This window comes from Gadus morhua, chromosome 11 (genome assembly GCF_902167405.1).
Source record: "Gadus morhua chromosome 11, gadMor3.0, whole genome shotgun sequence".
Lineage (NCBI taxonomy): Eukaryota > Metazoa > Chordata > Actinopteri > Gadiformes > Gadidae > Gadus > Gadus morhua.
In genome coordinates this window covers 28,934,200-28,953,432 of record NC_044058.1, presented here as the reverse complement: position 1 = coordinate 28,953,432, position 19,233 = coordinate 28,934,200, and the positions used below count along the sequence as shown (strand labels likewise).

Genomic DNA, 19,233 nt, shown 5'->3' with positions numbered 1-19,233 from the left:
CAAGTAAAAGTACTACAGTCAGATGTCTACTTAAGTAAAAGTACTGAAGTACTTATTTTTAAAAGTACTTGGGTATCATTTTCTAAATATTGCATTACTACTGCCACAGTGCTTACATTTATGTATAGAAACGTCCTACATGGAGTTGCTCTCCTAGGGACAGTAGAGAACACCGAGGAGGCGGAGCCAGGGACAGTAGAGACCCCCGAGGAGGCGGAGCAAGTAGACCCAGCCCATCCGGGGGGCGGGGCCAGGGACAGTAGAGACCACCCAGGAGGCGGGGCCAGGGACAGTAGAGACCACCCAGGAGGCGGGGCCAGGGACAGTAGAGACCACCGAGGAGGCGGGTCCAGGGACAGTAGAGAGGGTGTGTTTGATGTATGAACCAATCCCACACAGGAGGCGGGACCAGTGAAAGCAGAACCAGCCCACCAAGGAGGCGGGGCGAGGGACAGTAGAGACTGACGGAGCTGCTCTCTGAAGACCGCTGCTCTCCTCATCCGCGGAACACGACAACAACAACAAACGGGTTGTTTTCGCACCGCATCGGGGATTTAAACGTGTTGGGTTCGGGTCAGCAGCAGGCGACATCATGACGGAACTACGACACCGCGGAGCGACCGACGCCGACCCGCCGTCAGAGGACAAGGTAGACCCGGGTTCTGGTGTGGGAACGCTTTAGCAGCGTTAGCTTTAGCCGCTACCCCCCTGGAGCCACTGCTAGTCTGACTCAAGCGCTGAAGAACAACCCACAAAAGCGCCTTAGCTGGGATGAGCAGCGGTAAAGGCTGGTGTTGGTGTGATGTTCTCGCTTGATACTGTGACCAGTGGCGGCTGGACGCGGCTGACTGGTGCACCAGTGTAAGGCCAGGGGTTCCCAAGCGGCGGCTCGGGAGCGTAAATGGGCTGCGGTCAAGTTTTAAAAGGTGGTCCACTGCTTATTGTTCTGAGTGTGGGGTTGGGTCCCATAATATACACATGCTAAAAGCAGTCTTTGAAGGATACGTTTTCTCCATATGTTTGTGTACATTGTGACCCAGAGCTCAGAGAGAGGTGCCGGTGAAGGCTGTTGATGCAGGGACATTTTGTAGTTGAATGTGTTTTCAGTGCAGTGCAGAGAGTGAGAAAGTGGTAAACATTGCTAGACCTTTTCTTATATATCTATTTATTTGTATGATGGTTTAATAATCCAGTAATAGTACACTTGACCCAAGGAAACTTTGTCCGTTTTTCTGTACTCAAACCCCCCCTCCTTTGACCCAAGCAGCAAACCGCTGTTTGTAGTGCATCAACCCCTGCTGGTTTTGAACAGAAAATCATTCAGAAATCTAACAAATATATTTATCTTCATTTGATGAATGAATGTATTCTACAATTTTCTTTAAACGGTAGCCTTATGTTGTGTTGATTTAGGCTATTGCATGGTTAAATCAATCAATATAATGCTATGTAAAACTGGCCTCTTCACAAATTTGATCTACGACTTATTTGAGTTCCCAGAACTTAATAAACAGTGTCTTAACTCTTTAAAAAGGTCAAGTTTTTAAACATTCTTTTTAAAACCTCCAAATATAGCATAAATCTGGCCCTTATCCTTACCTTAAATGTCCATACTAGTTGAGATTCGATGTATTTAGTTATTTAGGAGTCTAAAACTTTAATTGTATTTCTATCGATATATTCTTCATACTGTTTGGGTCGGTATATCCACCAATCGCTCCGATCCCAATAACAAAGAGCTTCATTAATTAACAATGTTGGTCTTTCTACTTCCTAATGCAATATTAATCAAATCAATGATGCAGTCTATGTCCGTAAAACGGTACCAGCAGAGAAAGTGTATATTAAAATATTGATGTATGTATTCATGTATTTAACTGATGATCAACAGAGTGCCTCTACGCTCTTAATGGCAGCAGAGGTAAAAGCTTATGAAGCCATCTCATTAAATGTCCACAGCATTAATTTGCGTACGGCCACCACATACGTCCGGTTTGATCCGGTGCCCCTCCATGGCTTCTGATAATATTGTAGCTTGCACGCTACCAATGTTTCCAGGGACAGACGGCCCAAAACCTACCTAGACATGTTTTATTTGCCCATTACCTCATGCCTGGTTGAGATCTCTGTTTATGGTTAACGGTTGATAAAGGAGTGCCAAAGGGTTTTGATCAAATTAACCGGTTCCATGGTGTCATGGATCGTTGCTTGTGTTCACAGGTATTTTAGATTTCTTACGGTGACACGAATCACAAGTCAGATAAGAGAACATTCCCTAAAGTAATATTGATCACCATATTGATTGTGTATTCCAAGTACGGCTGCTGTCGTCAATAAAGCCACTACTGCAGCTACTGCAGATGATCACTTATGTAGATGATTGAAAATAAATGGATAATACAGGTCGGCTTATTTCAGGAGGTAAAGCTGGTTGAGTTGTAACCAGAAGGTTGCTAGTTCGATCCCCGGCTCCTCATAGCTGGGCGGCGAGGTCTCCCTGAGCAAGACACCTCACCCTAACCCCTTGTTCACACTACCTCCGTCCGTCGACGGATCTCATTGACTTTGCATGTGGCGCTCGCGAAATGCATTGTGGGTCTGTCCGTTCTGTCGGCTCCGTGGCCTCAGTCAAAAAGTTGAGAAATGTTCAACTTTTCAGGCAGCGACGGATCCGTCAGCCAATCGCACTGCGTGATGCAAATATACGCAAGGACACTGTCCAATGAAATCGCCTTTGTAATACAACCCGGAAAAACACATGGATGCGTCAAAAAGCCCCCATCCGTCGACGGACGCATGCAGTGTGAACAAGGCGTAACTGCTCCAGACGGGCTGGCTGACGCCCCGCGCGGTTGACACCGCCATTGGTGTTTGAATGTGTGTATGAAGGGTTGTACCCTAAGTCTCTTTGTATAAAAGCATCTGCTAACTGCGCTAAATGTAAATGTAAAAGATGCACGTTGTTGAGTAGATGCAGCCTTGTGGCTCATGTATTCCATTGTGATGTTGCTGACCTGATCCCCACTGGTTCCCTCTAGCCTTCCTGCAGGGTGCTGGCACTCTGCTCAGACGGTACGGTACCATATGCTCATGGTACCGTCGACCCGGTACGTGTGAGATGACCCGCGAAAGGTCTTGAGGACTATTTATGGACATACTGCAAGCCATAGGTCGGGAACCAGTGCACTGGAGTATGACTGCAGTGGGGTCCTGACATCCTGTCCTGGGTCGAAACCCGTCATCTGGTTATGGATGTAATGTGATTACCCTTCAATCACATGGGTGAAGCATGGAGAGAGGAAGCCAGAGATTGCCCTGTCTCTCGCATGTTTCGGATATGGCTTTGTCTAATTCTTTGTCCCAAAACCCCATCTTTATTCTCTAGTTGTTGTTCTCCTGTTGGTCGTGGTCCTGACCTTCTCGCTGTTCACTGACGTCCTCGTCTTCCTGTCGGAGGAGATCAGGGTGTGTGTTTTGTAGACGGGCTGTAGTGTATCTCACTGGTCTCCCTCTCCCGGCCTAGTCACCTGGTAGCTTCTGGTTCTTGCCGGGTCCTGGACCCCCTAGCCGGGACTGGACCCCCTGCAGTCCCTTTCCTCGGAGGCGGCTAGGGACCAGAGATGGAATGGCTCACATACGTTAGATCAGAGTTCAGAGTCACGAGACTCTGCATAGCCTCCTCCCTCACCCCCCCCCCCCCCCCCCCCCCCCCCCCACACCCGCTTTTACGCACTTAGTGGATGTTGTACCTAGCATTGTGTAGCATTTTATCCTAGCTATCTTTGTTGTTTACGGGGAATGGGTTAACCTAGTGATGGTTAGTGCTTGGCACTTGGTTCCATGAACATCCTTACTGTACCTACAGCGGTATATTGTTGTTTCTCTTTTTTCTGACTAATGTACTTATTGTAAGTCGCTTTGGATAAAAGCGTCTCTGCTAAATGCCCTAAATGTAGAATGTAAATGTAACGATCATCCAGCTAGCCTCGTCTAACTGACCCTTTGATCAGGAACCTGCTTCACTGGGACACCAATCAGGAATCTTTGATAGACCTCAACATTGGCTGGAAAATTCACAGGCCGTTGCGGGTTTAATCATCTAGAGAGTTATTAAATACTTTAAGTTTATTCTGCTTAATCTTTCACTACTTTGTGACTTAGGCCTATCTTAATTCACTTCAGAAATCTGCCAAAGAGGCAGCTTGGGACGCTGCCAGGTGGCACAGGAAGGGGGGGCCCTGTGTGTGTGTGTGTGTGTGTGTGTGTGTGTGTGTGTGTGTGTGTGTGTGTGTGTGTGTGTGTGTGTGTGTGTGTGTGTGTGTGTGTGTGTGTGTGTGTGTGTGTGTGTGTGTGTGGCACAGTGGTTTTGTTTGCATGAGGCGAAGGCCTATTTTTAACCAAAGGAGCATCCTGCATAATGGGATGGTCTCCATGGAAACAACAGCCCTTATGGTTGCAGCTGTGTAGGATAAGGGTTCTATTTGTGTTTTGAGGAAACATGGAGCCCTTGTTCTGGCGCTGTCGATGTTCCAGGAGGATGGTTGATCAAAACATCGTAACCTCCAAGATTCACTTCAACCTAAGTGACCAATCACATTAGGGAACATCGGTAAGTACCGATTCTGCTGGAGAACATTTAGTACTCTCTCTCTTTCCTTCTCCCCCCCTCCCTCCTCAAACAAACCATTAGACCGCTCGGTGGAGTGAGGGGGGGGAGAGACAGAGCTGATGCCAAAGAGGAGACCATCAGGAGAGACGTGAAGCAAACTGCCTGGATGAGCAGCCACCGACCACAACACACCGTGTGTGTGTTCAGGAGAGAGAGAGAGAGAGAGAGAGAGAGAGAGAGAGAGAGAGAGAGAGAGAGAGAGAGAGAGAGAGAGAGAGAGAGAGAGAGAGAGAGAGAGAGAGAGAGAGAGAGAGAGAGAGAGAGAGAGAGAGAGAGAGAGAGAGAGAGAGAGAGAGATCTCTCTCTCTCTAATCCTTTTTGGCGATGCCCACTCTGTTGACATGTTGCCATGGAGAACCCGTCAGACGCGACGAGACCGCAGAACAGAAGGAGCGGATGCACACGCCAGGCCAGGCCATGCTCCGGCGAGCGCACACGCCAACAGACACAACGAACCACGCACACTGATTAAAGTGCAGCAGAATGCTGGATGATTGGAGCGGCAGGATTTGATGTAAACACTACACACTCTTCAGGAAATCCTCGTGTGTGTGTGTGTGTGTGTGTGTGTGTGTGTGTGTGTGTGTGCACCAGGGATGGGACAAACTGTAGCAGGAGGATCTGTAGCCGAGCTGTGAGTTCAAGTTGCTCTACCAGTTTGGCTCTCCCCTGTCTGCAGGGGGATGGGAAAACGCAGTCGGCTCGGTTCCACAGACTGACAGACGAGTACAGACGTATGTCCTGTCACTGTTAATTGATCAGAACTGTACCGTGAGCTTCCTGGAAACCATTAAGACACACAGACCTTTATAGTCCATTAGCCAGGCTATCGATACAACTCCACTGTTGTCAGTGGTATGACACCGTAAAATGTAATCCGAACCAACGTATTCAGCTGCGGTCTCTGCTTCAGCTAGTGAGTCAGGGGCAGGCGTCACCCTCCGAACCAGAAACACGACTTTCCCTCTCGTCTTCTTCCATAAAAGGAGGGAATCCGGCAGAATGTGAGGCCTTCTTACGGCACACATTAACCACTGGAGTGACATGGAGTCCCTGTTGGCTCAGGCTGTGTTGCCGTACTTTTCTGTTGCTCTCCATTCCGGTGTCACGCTTTTATTTTGTTGAGGGTCAGCGAGGTGGAGGATGTAAACAAACCAGCCATGTGATCGTGTGTGTGTCCGTCCGTCCGTCCAGGGGTCCGAGAGCGAGCTGAAGGACGGAGCGTCCGACAGCGACTCCAAGGTGGACTCGGGCCCCCCTGAGGTGCCAGTGACGTCTGACGACACCCCAGAGGTCCTGAACAAGGCGCTGTCGGGACTCTCCTCAAGGTGGGCTGGACTTAGGAGACCCCCCTCTAGAACCACCTACCTAGACCCTACCACTAACCCTAACCCTAACCCAGACCCTAACCCTAAACCCTTGATTCCTACAACCTAATCCGGCCTTCACACAATACAAGTGATTGGCTTCAAACTAAGTGTGAATAAAACTCCCCAATTCTCCAGTGTCCAAAATACTGTGTGTGACTTGTTATGGTCAGGATTAACGAAACAAGACGTCTTCCTCTAAAGCTACTGTGTGTGTGTGTGTGTGTGTGTGTGTGTGTGTGTGTGTGTGTGTGTGTGTGTGTGTGTGTGTGTGTGTGTGTGTGTGTGTGTGTGTGTGTGTGTGTGTGTGTGTGTGTGTGTGTGCAGATGGAGGAACTGGTGGGTGCGGGGGATCCTCACCATGGCCATGATCTCCTTCTTCTTCTTCATCATCTACATGGGCCCCATCGTGCTCATGATGATCGTGAGTACACACACGCGCGCACACGCACACGTTAGCCCTCATTGTTAGCCCTCATTGTTAGCCTGTGTGTAAGTAAGTAAGGGTGTGTTAGTGTATATAAGGGTGTGTGTGTGTGTGTAAGGGTTGTGGTTGTGGGTAAGTAAGTGTGTTAGTGTATGGTTGTGTGTGTGTAAGGTTGTGTGAGTGTGTGTGTTTGTGTATAAGGGTGTGTGTGTAGATGAGGTTGTGTGTGTCTGTCTAAGGTTGTGTTCGGTGTAAGGTGTGTGTAAGGTTGTGTGTGTGCTTCTCCCACAGGTCCTCTGTGTTCAGATCAAATGCTTCCAGGAGATCATCCACATTGGCTACAGCGTGTACCACTCCTACCATCTTCCCTGGTTCAGAAGCCTCAGCTGGTAGGACTCACTCACACTCACACTCACACTCACACTCACACTCACACTCACACTCACACTCACACTCACACACACACACACACACTCACACTCACACTCACACTCACACTCACACTCACACTCACACTCACACACTCACACTCACACTCACACTCACACTCACACTCACACTCACACTCACACTCACACACACACTCACACTCACACTCACACACACACTCACACTCACACTCACACTCACACTCACACTCACACTCACACACACACTCACACTCACACTCACACTCACACACACACTCACACACACACTCACACTCACACTCACACTCACACTCACACTCACACTCACACTCACACACACACACACACTCACACTCACACACACACCACTGCTGAGATAAAACAAGTTAATCTTTGTTTCTTATTGTTTTTATTTATTTTCCAGACGTCCTGAGGTTTGTGTAGAGACATATGTTGATCTGTCTGTTGTAGATCTAGATAACCCCATATTGAAACCCCCACAAACCCAATAGAATATAAGAATAGAAAGTGTTTGCCTTGTTCCTTAGTGGTAGACGCCGACATATTTCTAGTTTCTACTGGCATTCATTGTGCTCCAACTGTGGGGAAAAAAATAAAGAACTGTATAGCACATAGTTTCCTATGTGTTATACACAGTTAGTATCAAGTAATAAACATAATATTGTTTCCATTATATACAATTTTCATGGGTTAGTCAGCAGCCTCAAAATGGCCACTTTTCCCGCTTCTTTCTTCTCCGTCTTTATGACTTCCGTTTCCCGCTGAGCACAATGGACGCTCCTGGAGACGAGTCGGTTTGTTTGTTTGACTCCTCCCCTATCACCCCCAGGTACTTCCTGCTGTGCGTCAACTACTTCTTCTACGGAGAGACGGTCACGGACTACTTCTTCAGCCTGGTCCAGAGGGAGGAGCCTCTGCGCATCCTCAGCAAATACCATCGCTTCATCTCCTTCGCGCTCTACCTCACGGGTACAGACCGCCGCTGCCACCGCCGCCGGGGAGCCTAGCGCAGGTCTCGCCCCCGGTGGTACACCAGGGTACTGCAGGCTGTGCCTGAGATTTAATTCTCTAATTCACAAATTAGAAAAAATCGATAAAGTAGGAGGAGGGTAGGACACCCCCCCTTCCGGCCGTTAAGGAAGTGTGTTTTAATTCACTGGAGGCCTCTTTGCGCTGCTAAATGGGCCGTTCTAGCAGTTCAATTATGTTCTCAGTGGGAGAGTTGTGTAGCTTTTATTTTGTGAGGTGTTCGGTCTCTTCTGATTCGACTTTGAAGACACTGTAGAGGCTGACTTCCTGTTCTGGTGTGTGTCCGACGCTATTGCAGAGAGAAAAACAGGAAGTAGGGAGGAAGGAAGTTGAGCTGTGAGTTTTATTACAGAGTCTCCTTACAGCCTTGTATTGTATTGAAGGATGGTTTATTACAGAGTCTCCTTACAGCCTTGTATTGTATTGAAGGATGTTTTATTACAGAGTCTCCTTACAGCCTTGTATTGTATTGAAGGATGTTTTAGATTTCGGAAACATCAGCTCTCTCCAATTGTATCTGTCCTTTTGATTAATAAAAGAAAAGCTTTTTTACAATTAATTTGACCTTTTAATTAGGACTCAAAATACAAATCTCTCTCTCTCTCTCTCTCTCTCTCTCTCTCTCTCTCTCTCTCTTCTCTCTTCTCTCTTCTCTCTTCTCTCTTTCCTTCCTTCCTTCCTTCCTTCCTCTTCCTCCTTTATATAGGTCAGTCTAATTTTAGTTTGCCATAGCTGGCACGTCTCCCTTAGTGAGTGATCCCCCCGCAGAACAAGAGGCATCTGTTCCTCCTCCTCTGACCTCCACGATGACCTCCAAGCTGCTCCTCTCTCCTCCTGCAGGAGTCTGTTCTCCTGCTCTGACTGATCGCTGCTCCTCTCTCCTCCTGCAGGAGTCTGTTCTCCTGCTCTGACTGATCGCTGCTCCGCTCTCCTCCTGCAGGAGTCTGTTCTCCTGCTCTGACTGATCGCTGCTCCTCTCTCCTCCTGCAGGAGTCTGTTCTCCTGCTCTGACTGATCGCTGCTCCTCTCTCCTCCTGCAGGTTTCTGTATGTTTGTCCTCAGCCTGGTGAAGAAACACTACCGCCTGCAGTTCTACATGGTGAGTGGTTCCCTGGCCCCCAACCCCCCCCTCACCCCCTCCACCCCCCTCACCCCCTCCACCCTCATCACCTCCTCCTCCTCCTCCTCCTCCTCCTCCTCCTCCTCCCCTTGCCCTCGCTGCTCCAGGCTACGACAGACGTAGACATTCCTCCAGAAGTTTCCATCGACTGCTGACCAACGCCATGAATAACCCAAACCGCTAAATGCACCAAAGTCAATGTAGTTGAACAACAGACGCCTTGTGTCACAAATAGCCCAGCGACACAAACATGTGACATGAAGCCGCCTTGACAGACAAGGCTCCACAGTGGTCACTTGACACCAACATGTGTCGTGAAGTTCCAGATGTTATCTGGAGGAACACTCACATGTGGCGTGAAGCTCCACAGGCGGAGGTTATCTGGAGGAACACTGAAAGAAGGATGTGAACGGTAACGTGTGGCGTGAAGCTCTGGAGGGGAGGTGTTATCTGGAGGAACAGAGCAGCTGGGTCCAGCTCATAATTACAGTAATTGCCACGTTGGTCAAGCAGATCTCGGTACGTAGTACTGTAGCTCTGCTGTTAGCTGTTAGCTCGTAGCTTGTAGCTCGTAGCTCCCCCAACGCAGCCCTGCGCCACGGCGGATACTGAGCACTCCTCTTCCGTCAGCCCTGCAGCCTCATGTTGCACCTTTGAGGAAACCACATCCCCCTCTTACCGAGACTGAAGCGCTACCACACATTCCCCTTCAGCGGGCCCCTCGACGGTCCGGCGATCTTCGTTTGAAAATGTCCTTTTTGTGTGCGTTTCACACATTAATCAAAAGCTGTTGTGTGTTTGATTCCCCTCTCCCCCCCGCCTCCAGTTCGGCTGGACCCACGTGACCCTGCTGATAGTAGTGACCCAGTCCCACCTCATCATCCATAACCTGTTTGAGGGGATGATCTGGTAAGAGCTCCGCTCACCGTGACAACCACCGGGCAGCCGTTTTGAGACAGACATGCACCCTGTGGTGCATGCTGGGAGTGCAGAGCCTGCTCCTCACTTTCTGGAACAGAGGAGATGTACTTTATTATTCGTTCTATTCGGTGCCACAGCAAGATGGGAACACAAATAAAACCCGGCATTAGAATATGCAAAAGTCTACTTAATACACCCATACACGATACGAGTAGTCTAAACGGAAATGCAAAGATTGCATGACAGTTGCAGTGGCAATGAGTGAGCACACTGATGTGTGTTGTGTTGTAATTGGCTATAATATGCAAACACTTACCCAACAATTTGAATAAACACCACAGGCTAAATATTTGCACCACAGACCCAACATCCTGCCTCAAGGCACCTCACTAAACCCTCCCAGGGAGGCTGAGCAGTGCGGGGAGGCCTTGATGCTGTAGGTCTGAGGGCTGCGCTGTGATTGGTCGGTTGTCTCCAAGCCTCTGCCTGCCTCCTCAGGTTCATCGTGCCCATTTCCTGCGTCATCTGCAACGACATCATGGCCTACATGTTCGGATTCTTCTTCGGACGCACACCCCTCATCAAGGTGGGGGCTGGTTCTGTTTGTCCACCCCTAGTTCTTGAATATAAGAAAATGATATTCAATGCTTTTTGTTTCCGTTGCCGATCACAACAATACGAAAAAGTTTAAATATCCCCTGTCGCCCGCAGCTGTCCCCGAAGAAGACGTGGGAGGGATTTATCGGAGGGTTCTTCGCCACCGTCGTGTTCGGAATCCTGGTAAGATCATCAATCACTGTTCAACACTATTCTGTAAGATCATCAATCACTATTCAACACTATTCTGTAAGATCATCAATCACTGTTCAACACTATTCTGTAAGATCATCAATCACTATTCAACACTATTCTGTAAGATCATCAATCACTGTTGAACACTATTCTGTAAGATCATCAATCACTATTCTGTAAGATCATCAATCACTGTTGAACACTATTCTGTAAGATCATCAATCACTGTTCAACACTATTCCCTGGGAGAGCACCATGATAATGATGTTTATCCACAAGGATGCTAGCATACATCCTGCCAGCAGTATGATGGTGAGGTAATCACTGTTGTCTCAGGATGCTAACATGCATTACATATGATGTATAATGAGGAGTAGCTATCTTCCTAATATATAGCTCATGAGCTGCATCATACAAGCCTTCTGTTGTACAACGATGCTTGCATACATTATGCGAGCTTCCATGAAGAGGCTAGCATAATGTAGCTAACCATTGATGATAGTGAGCTACATTATGCTAACCAACTGATTTATAATGGCTATAAACGATCATGCCAGCCTCATTATGTACCACAATGATAAGCTACACTATGCTATCTTCCAGATGCATAATAATAATAATAATAATAATAATAATAATAATAATAATAATAATAATAATAATAATAATAATAATAATAATAAAAAAATAATAATAATAATGAGATGCATCATGCGAGCTTCCAGATGTATAACTACTATTAGCTACAGTCTGCTAGCTTACAGAGGAATAACCACAATTAGCTACAGTTTGCTAGCATCCAGATGTACAACCACAGATAGCTACAGTTCGCTAACCTGAAGGTTGCTAGTTCGATTCCCGGCTCCCCCTAGCTGAGTGGCGAGGTGTCACTGAGCAAGACATCTCACCATAACTGCTCCTGACCAGCCGGCTGTCTCCTTGCGTGGCTGACTCCGCCATCGGTGTGAGAATGTGTGCGTGAATGGTGAATGTGAGGCAATATTGTAAAGCACTTTGAGTGGCCACTGGTTAGAAAAGCAGTCCATTTACATTAACATTTACAATCAGCTACAGTTTGCTAGCCTCCTGATGTATCCTCATTATCAGCAGACATTAAGATGGCGCTACGTTGTCATCTCCCCCCCCCCAGCTGTCCTACGTGATGGCGGGCTACCGGTACTTCGTGTGTCCCGTGGAGTTCAACAACGACACCAACCGGTTCCAGGTGGACTGCGAGCCCTCTGAACTCTTCCAGCTGACGGACTACGTCCTGCCTGCGTTCCTGGAGTCCTTCACCGGATGGGTTAGCACGGACTCTCACTTCTCTGGGCCCTGGTCACCGGGCGGCCATCTTGGCTCTCAACGCTAGCTGGGGGGGTTGGGGGGGGGGGGTGAATGAATGTGGGATTCCAGAAGATGGAACTAAGATGGCCGTCGGTGAATTTGACCAGATAACATTTAAAAGTCACATCTTCAAACACTGTTTAAAAATCAAATGAAAGAAATGGCCGACCCTACTGAGGTGGAACTGTGTAAAGGGACTGAAGGACTGTCTGTCTGTCTGTCTGTCTGTCTGTCTGTCTGTCTGTCTGTCTGTCTGTCTGTCTGTCTGTCTCTCTCTCTCTCTCTCTCTCTCTCTCTCTCTCTCTCTCTCTGTCTCTGTCTCTGTCTCTGTCTCTGTCTCTGTCTCTCTCTCTCTCTCTCTCTCTCTCTCTCTAGACCACGGTGAGGCTCTACCCCTTCCAGATCCACAGTGTTGCCCTGTCGGCCTTCGCCTCCATCATGGGGCCCTTCGGAGGCTTCTTCGCCAGCGGCTTCAAGAGGGCCTTCAAGATCAAGGTGTGTGTGTGAGTTTGTGTGTGTACCTGTTTGTTTGTGTGTGTGTCTGTATTGAGTGTGTGTGTCTGTATTGAGTGTGTGTGTGTCTGTATTGAGTGTGTGTGTCTGTATTGAGTGTGTGCGTCTCTCTGTTAATGTCGGCCCCCTCCTCCTCCTCCAGGACTTTGCCAACACCATCCCGGGTCACGGGGGCATCATGGACCGCTTCGACTGCCAGTACCTGATGGCCACCTTCGTCAACGTCTACATCGCCAGCTTCATCAGGTACCCCAGCCCCCTACCGGCACTCTGCACCTAGCTCTGTGACCTGTCCTACTGGGGTCACTGTCCTTCAGTGGGGGCCGTGATCCCCCCAGCTGTCCTACTGGGGTCACTGTCCTTCAGTGGGGGCTGTGATCCCCCCAGCTGTCCTACTGGGGTCACTGTCCTTCAGTGGGGGCCGTGATCCCCCCAGCTGTCCTACTGGGGTCACTGTCCTTCAGTGGGGGCCGTGACACCGACTGTCTCCCCCCAGCTGTCCTACTGGGGTCACTGTCCTTCAGTGGGGGCCGTGACACCGACTGTCTCCCCCCAGCTGTCTGTCTCTGTGGTGCTCCTCTGACCCCTGTGGTCTCCTCTCTCCCCAGGGGTCCCAACCCCAGCAAGGTGATCCAGCAGCTGCTGGCGCTGCGCCCAGACCAGCAGCTCTACATCTTCAACTCTCTGAAGACGCACCTCACCGAGAGGGGCCTGCTGCCCGCCCTGGAGCGGGCTGCGGCCTAGAGCCCACCCCCCACCACCCACCACCACCACCTCCCCACTGCCGTGTGTGTGTGTGTGTGTGTGTGTGTGTGTGTGTGTGTGTGTGTGTGTGTGTGTGTGTGTGTGTGTGTGTGTGTGTGTGTGTGTGTGTGTGTGTGTGTGTGTGTGTGTGTGTGTGTGTGAAGAAAATAAAAGTCCCAAGAAATAAGAGGAAATGTCAGGAAACGTCCCAAGAAAGGATGAATGAACCGTGACTTATTGCCTCGTGTGTGTCTGCGTGTGTGTGCAGAGGTGCGTGTGTGTGTGTGTAGGGTTAGCTCATAGAATAGCGTGCTATTCTTCGTTTTAACAGATCTTCTTGCTGGGTTTTCCAGCGTCGGTATCTCCCAGCAGTCTGTTTCTGTCTGTACGCAACCTATCTATACACACGTGTTAGTGTGGGAACATGAGATATTGAATATATCTGTGTGTGTTTGTAATGTTTCCCGGTACCAGTTTTATTTCGTTGGTTTGTTTCAATGCACTGCCGCTAGACATTTCTCACAAGCTGTTCTGCCACGCCCGCCTGTTTTTGATTTCCCACGATTCAGTTTCATATATCTAACCCGTTGATGTTTCTAACTCTGTTCTGTGGCGTCTGTCATGTCGTGCTGTTATTCTCTGGGAACAATTCAATCGATGGTCCATTAAGTTTTATTGTGCTGCGAGTTTCTATTGTAGAAGTATTTTTCCTATTCCACGCCAAACGCTGGTAGAGTTTATCTATCGTACGATGAAATGGTGTCATTTAGTTCGTAGATGGAGCGGACGTTTTAAAAGCAAGGCATCACTCTCCTCCATGTGGCCAAAAGGAGGTACTGAACACCGTTATTGATATGATGGCCAAGCAGGATGAACGCTGTGTTGTGGGTTCATGCTGCTGCTTGCGATGGGCCTTGAGCCATTGACACATCATTGTTTGGCTGTGCTACTCAACCAAATGTTACAGGCTCCATCTTAAACACTTAAGTGAGGGATTTCAAACCATTTGCTCTTGGAGAAAAACTATAGAAACAGAAGGAAAGGGAAGACAGCGGGAGCAACGCTCTGTTAAAAGCGTTCTACTGTTAAACGCACTTATCTTGTTAAAGTGGTGGACTCGGCGTGTCCCTGCTGTGGTTAGTTCTTTGTTCTCGTGGCCATCAAGGCGCCCCCCTTGGGCTGAAGCACATCGGGGTGAGGACGCCTCAGGTGTGTCTCCTGCACTGCCAACACTCATTAGTCTGAGACGTCTAACCGGGGCCATAGCCTCCAGACCAGACCAGCACCCAGACTGGGTCTGGACCAGCAACGAGACTGGTATCGGACCAGCAACCAGACTGGTATCGGACCAGTATTCCATCTGCCACTCGATGGTTCTTCACATTCAAATGGTCAAAGGGTTTCTGTGTTTTTGTGATCATGTTTTTGTTTGGGTCATTGTGAAGGGGGGTTTCCGTAGCGATGTGTTCAGTTTGTTACGTGTCGTGTGTTTTCAGACGTTTAGTGGTCGATATGCCCCGCACTGTCCTGCTCCTGAAGCGCTTCAGCTGCCCACGCCAAAGCCCTGTCGTGTGATTCAAAGCGTGTGGGATCACGTTCCGTTCGTTTGATGAGCAGAATCCACAGGAGCAGGGCCGGTGCTGATGGAGGTCTTCTACAATGTTACACTTTGACCTCTGGTCTGTTGTTGCTGATAGTGTTCCAACTCCTAAGCTATCGGTGTGTCTGTTACAAAATATTCCATTAATTAGATTTTTTTTTTTAATATATATACATTAATATTAAAACATTTTGCCATCAGCTCATGCTCTTCCATGACATGTTATCCACCTCTTATTTATTTTGCTTTCAAGAGGGAAGCCCTCTTCACTGCTGGATACAGAGTTCACTATCAAAGTGAAGTAGAGGTAGAAACTTGCGTTGCGTGCAGTCTAACCCTCAGCCATAAGGGTCTTCTGCCAAGCTGTTTGGAAAGCTCCGCTGTAACCTGGTGAGCTCACAGGTGGCTGTGCTCACCGAGATGTGTGCTGGATAGGTCAGTCTTAACAGCCTATCTACTGGACTGTAGCAAAATAGGTTAAAAATGTCACCTAAACAACACCCCCTCTGGTGAAACACTGGTCAAGCAATGGTTATGATTTCCTTCTGATTGGCTGACTGTTAGCTTTCTCGGCACTAATTGAACCAATCAAACCATTGTGTGGTTTGGCGCTGTTATTTAGTAACTGTCAATTTGAGCCGAGGTCCTATCTTGTCTTGTTGACCATTGGACAGCAATATTAAAAAGTTATACCTACACAGCATGCATCTAACATTTCATTTTATTCATGTTTCCATCAATTCAAGTACTTGCTGTGCACATTTGCATTTGCAGATGATATAAAGTATTGCTGTGCTTTTACTTTGCTACACAAATTTCTATATATATATAAGATCTATTATGATCCAATTTCAAAAGGTTTAGCCATAGTTTGTGTTTTCCTTAATGTAAAGAATTTTAAAATATATATTTAAGTATAATGCCAATAGCGAAGTGTGTGAATTTTTTAAATATTTATCTCAAGGGTTTTTGATTTGTTTTGCTCAAGGTTAAGCTGGGCTTTATAGGAAACACAAACACTTTAGCAGCCGTTAGTGCTTGACCTCAACCAGTGTGAACAGTAGAACTAGTTGTGACATTTCTCCGTCCTGTTTTTTGGGTGACCACAAGAGGGCGCCACATCCACCTGTCAGTGTCCGTATGCGGAACGAAGTCCCGTCGTAGGAAGTATTTGACCTCTTGCTGTGTCACTGTTGTTTCAAACATTCCTCAATTCAACGAACACCCTTGGGTTAAGAGAGCTGCACATTCCACTGAAAAAGTTTATGACCCAAACTGAAACCAACACAAGCACTCTTCTTCTGTTGGACGACAGACTGCCATGGGGAATTCACAGGAGTTGTGCGGCCTGACCTAAGAAAGGTTACAAAGTTACATTTGCTTTAAAATAGATTGTGCTTATTACTGTTCAATAGGTTTGTGTTCAGTTGTGGGCCGCAGAAGCTGTTGTATCTATTTACATGTGTTTTGCTTTTTGTTTCCTCAAATACAATAAAAGGAAAAAAGACAGATTCCTGGTTTACAATTCTGTTCCGCTGGCCCCTCCTCCAATTCCCATAGCTCCTCCTCCTATTCCCAGAGCTCCTCCTCCTGTTCCCCCTCGGCCTGTCAAAGGCATGATGGAGGCATGTTAAGAAGCAGCCCTCCAGCCTCAATCTGAACAGGCAGAGTTGGCTATATTGGCTACTCAGCTTTAACAGCGTCACAGTTTCCAGGGCTTCACCATTTCAGCCGGTGAAGAGAGCTGAAGAACCCCCCCCCCCCCCCCCCCTCATAAGACACATCAGAAAAAAAGACCAACCACTTCCTAGATCAGAGAGATGATTCCAGTTAAGTTCAGTTGAACTGTTAAGGTCTCCATCCTGAGTGCTGCAGAGGACGGGTGGATTGTGAAACGCTACAGAGAGACCAGAGAACAGTCTGTGCACCCTGGATGTAGAGAGAGAGAGAGAGAGAGAGAGAGAGAGAGAGAGAGAGAGAGAGAGAGAGAGAGAGAGAGAGAGAGAGAGAGAGAGAGAGAGAGAGAGAGAGAGAGAGAGAGAGAGAGAGAGAGAGAGAGAGAGATCACTCCATTGAGTACCTGGATGTAGACAGAGAGAGAGAGAGAGAGAGAGAGAGAGAGAGAGAGAGAGAGAGAGAGAGAGAGAGAGAGATCACTCCATTGAGTACCTGGATGTAGACAGAGAGAGAGAGAGAGAGAGAGAGAGAGAGAGAGAGAGAGAGAGAGAGCGAGAGAGAGAGAGAGAGAGAGAGAGAGAGAGACAGTGACAGTGAGAGAGAGTGAGAGAGACAGTGAGAGAGAAGGAGAGAGAGAGGGAGAGAGAGATCAGTCCAGTGAGTACCTGGATGTAGACAGAGAAAGAGGAAGGGAGACAGTGAGAGAGAGAGAGAGAGAAGGAGAGGGAGAGGGAGAGAGAGATCACTCCATTGAGTACCTGGATGTAGACAGGGAGAGAGGGAGGGAGAGAGAGAGAGAGAGAGAGAGAGAGAGATCACTCCATTGAGTACCTGATGTAGACAGAGAGAGAGGGAGGGAGACAGTGAGAGAGAGAGAGAAGGAGAGGGAGAGGGAGAGAGAGATCACTCCATTGAGTACCTGGATTTAGACAGAGAGAGAGAGAGAGAGAGAGAGAGAGAGAGAGAGAGAGAGAGAGAGAGAGAGAGAGAGAGAGAGAGAGAGAGAGAGAGAGAGAGATCACTCCATTGAGTACCTGATGTAGACAGAGAGAGGGAGGGAGAGAGAGTCAGTGAGTACCTGGATGTAGAAAGAGAGAGAGAAGCAGAGAGAGACAGTCCAGAGTGTACCTTGGTGTAGAAACAGAGAGAGACTAGTGTGTACCTGGATGTTGAGGCAACAAGAACAGACTTGTTTAGAAATTGTGAAAAGCAGAAGAAGAAGAAGAAGAAGAAGAACGCATGAGGCAGGAAGTAGGAAGTGTGATACCAGCGGGTTCCATAACGTCAGCCTCACTTAGCTCACCTCCTCGCTATCTCTCTAGATAATGTGTGTGCACACGTTTGTGTGACTGTGTGTGTGTGAGTGTGTGTGTGTGGGGGGTGTGAGGTCAGATGTGTGTATGTATCTGTGTGGATGTCTATGTGTGTGTGAGTGCGCGCACGACAGGATCTGATACTGAAGAATGTCTCTGAAACTACCTCGGACATGGGACTTCTCCACCTTCAAGACGGAGACGGCCAGAATAGGTAAGACCTGTCTGTGTGTGTCTAGGAACAGAACAAGGCTTTTCTCCATGAGCAGAGTAGGACGGAGTAAGAGGAAGAACTAGACCTGGAGATTATGCAATTCTCCTAAACCTAAACCATCTATTTGTCTTCATGCGTTAATCTGTGGATGTTCTCATCACTTCAGTGTTTCCATTAACCCAGATGAGCTTTGTGTTTCTAACGTGTTATTTATTATTCTGAAACAGTATGGTTGTTTCATGTCATATGTTAACTTAGACTGTGCTGTTTACTGACAGGATGAAATAATATACAACCATACTATGGTTTTATCAATGTGCAAATAACATGCCGCAGTGGGAGAGCCTATGTGTTTGTGTGTGTGTGTGTGTGTGTGTTTGTGTGTTTGTATGTGTGGAATTCAGCATAGTGTGCGCAGGTCTGTGGTTCTGCAGTAGCTGGCGTGTCTGGAAGTGTTTGAGTGCATGTTGCACAGAATGTGTGTCACAGAATGTGCATTTATAGTATATATATATATAGTATATTTGTGTGTACCAGTGTGTGTGTAACAGTATGTGTTTGCTAGTGTGTGTAACAGTGTGTAGGTACCGGTGTGTACCAGTGTGTGGAACAGTGTGTGTGTACCAGTGTGTGTACCAGTGTGTGTGTGCTAGTGTGTGTAACAGTGTGTAGGTACCAGTGTGTGGAACAGTGTGTGTGTACCAGTGTTTGCAACAGTGTGTTAGTACCAGTGTGTAGCAGTGTGTTAGCACCATTGTGTGTACCAGTGTGTGTTATAGTGTGTGTAGCAGTGTGTGTAGCAGTGTGCGTAGCAGTGTGTGTAACAGTGTGTGTGTAGCAGCCCGATAGTACTGCAGTCACGGGCGTGTTGGAGACGTTGGTTCAGAGGGCATGGGATCAGATTCTCACCCCCACCACAAACACCCCCACCACAAACACCCCCACCCTAATGCCAGGGCGGAGGGTTGGGGTGTGGACGGCCGGCCGCGGTTCTCTGGAAGACTCTGCCCTCCTCCACCCATGGGGACCCAAGGGTGGAGGAGGCCAGTGGAACCACAAGGACCAGATGGGT

At 48.1% G+C, this 19,233-nt stretch overlaps 2 protein-coding genes across 2 annotated transcripts in view; both read left to right on the top strand.

Annotated features, from left to right (window-relative positions):
• Nucleotides 1-412: 412 nt before the first annotated feature.
• On the top strand, nucleotides 413-16,468 carry cds2 (CDP-diacylglycerol synthase (phosphatidate cytidylyltransferase) 2). Its single transcript, XM_030371568.1, has 13 exons — nucleotides 413-649; nucleotides 5,864-5,997; nucleotides 6,364-6,460; nucleotides 6,755-6,852; nucleotides 7,724-7,863; nucleotides 8,964-9,022; nucleotides 9,870-9,952; nucleotides 10,463-10,550; nucleotides 10,676-10,744; nucleotides 11,907-12,059; nucleotides 12,476-12,595; nucleotides 12,756-12,859; nucleotides 13,222-16,468. The coding sequence occupies exons 1-13, from the start codon at nucleotides 593-595 to the stop codon at nucleotides 13,355-13,357; spliced, it is 1,338 nt and encodes a 445-aa protein (XP_030227428.1). The 5' UTR covers nucleotides 413-592; the 3' UTR covers nucleotides 13,358-16,468.
• A 1,231-nt stretch (nucleotides 16,469-17,699) lies between these two features.
• arhgap25 (Rho GTPase activating protein 25) overlaps nucleotides 17,700-19,233 on the top strand; it is a 13,080-nt gene continuing 11,546 nt past the window's right edge. The window contains exon 1 of the mRNA XM_030371563.1: nucleotides 17,700-18,161. Coding sequence (XP_030227423.1) covers nucleotides 18,098-18,161 — 64 coding nt within the window. The 5' untranslated portion in view covers nucleotides 17,700-18,097. The remainder of the gene's footprint in view (nucleotides 18,162-19,233) is intronic.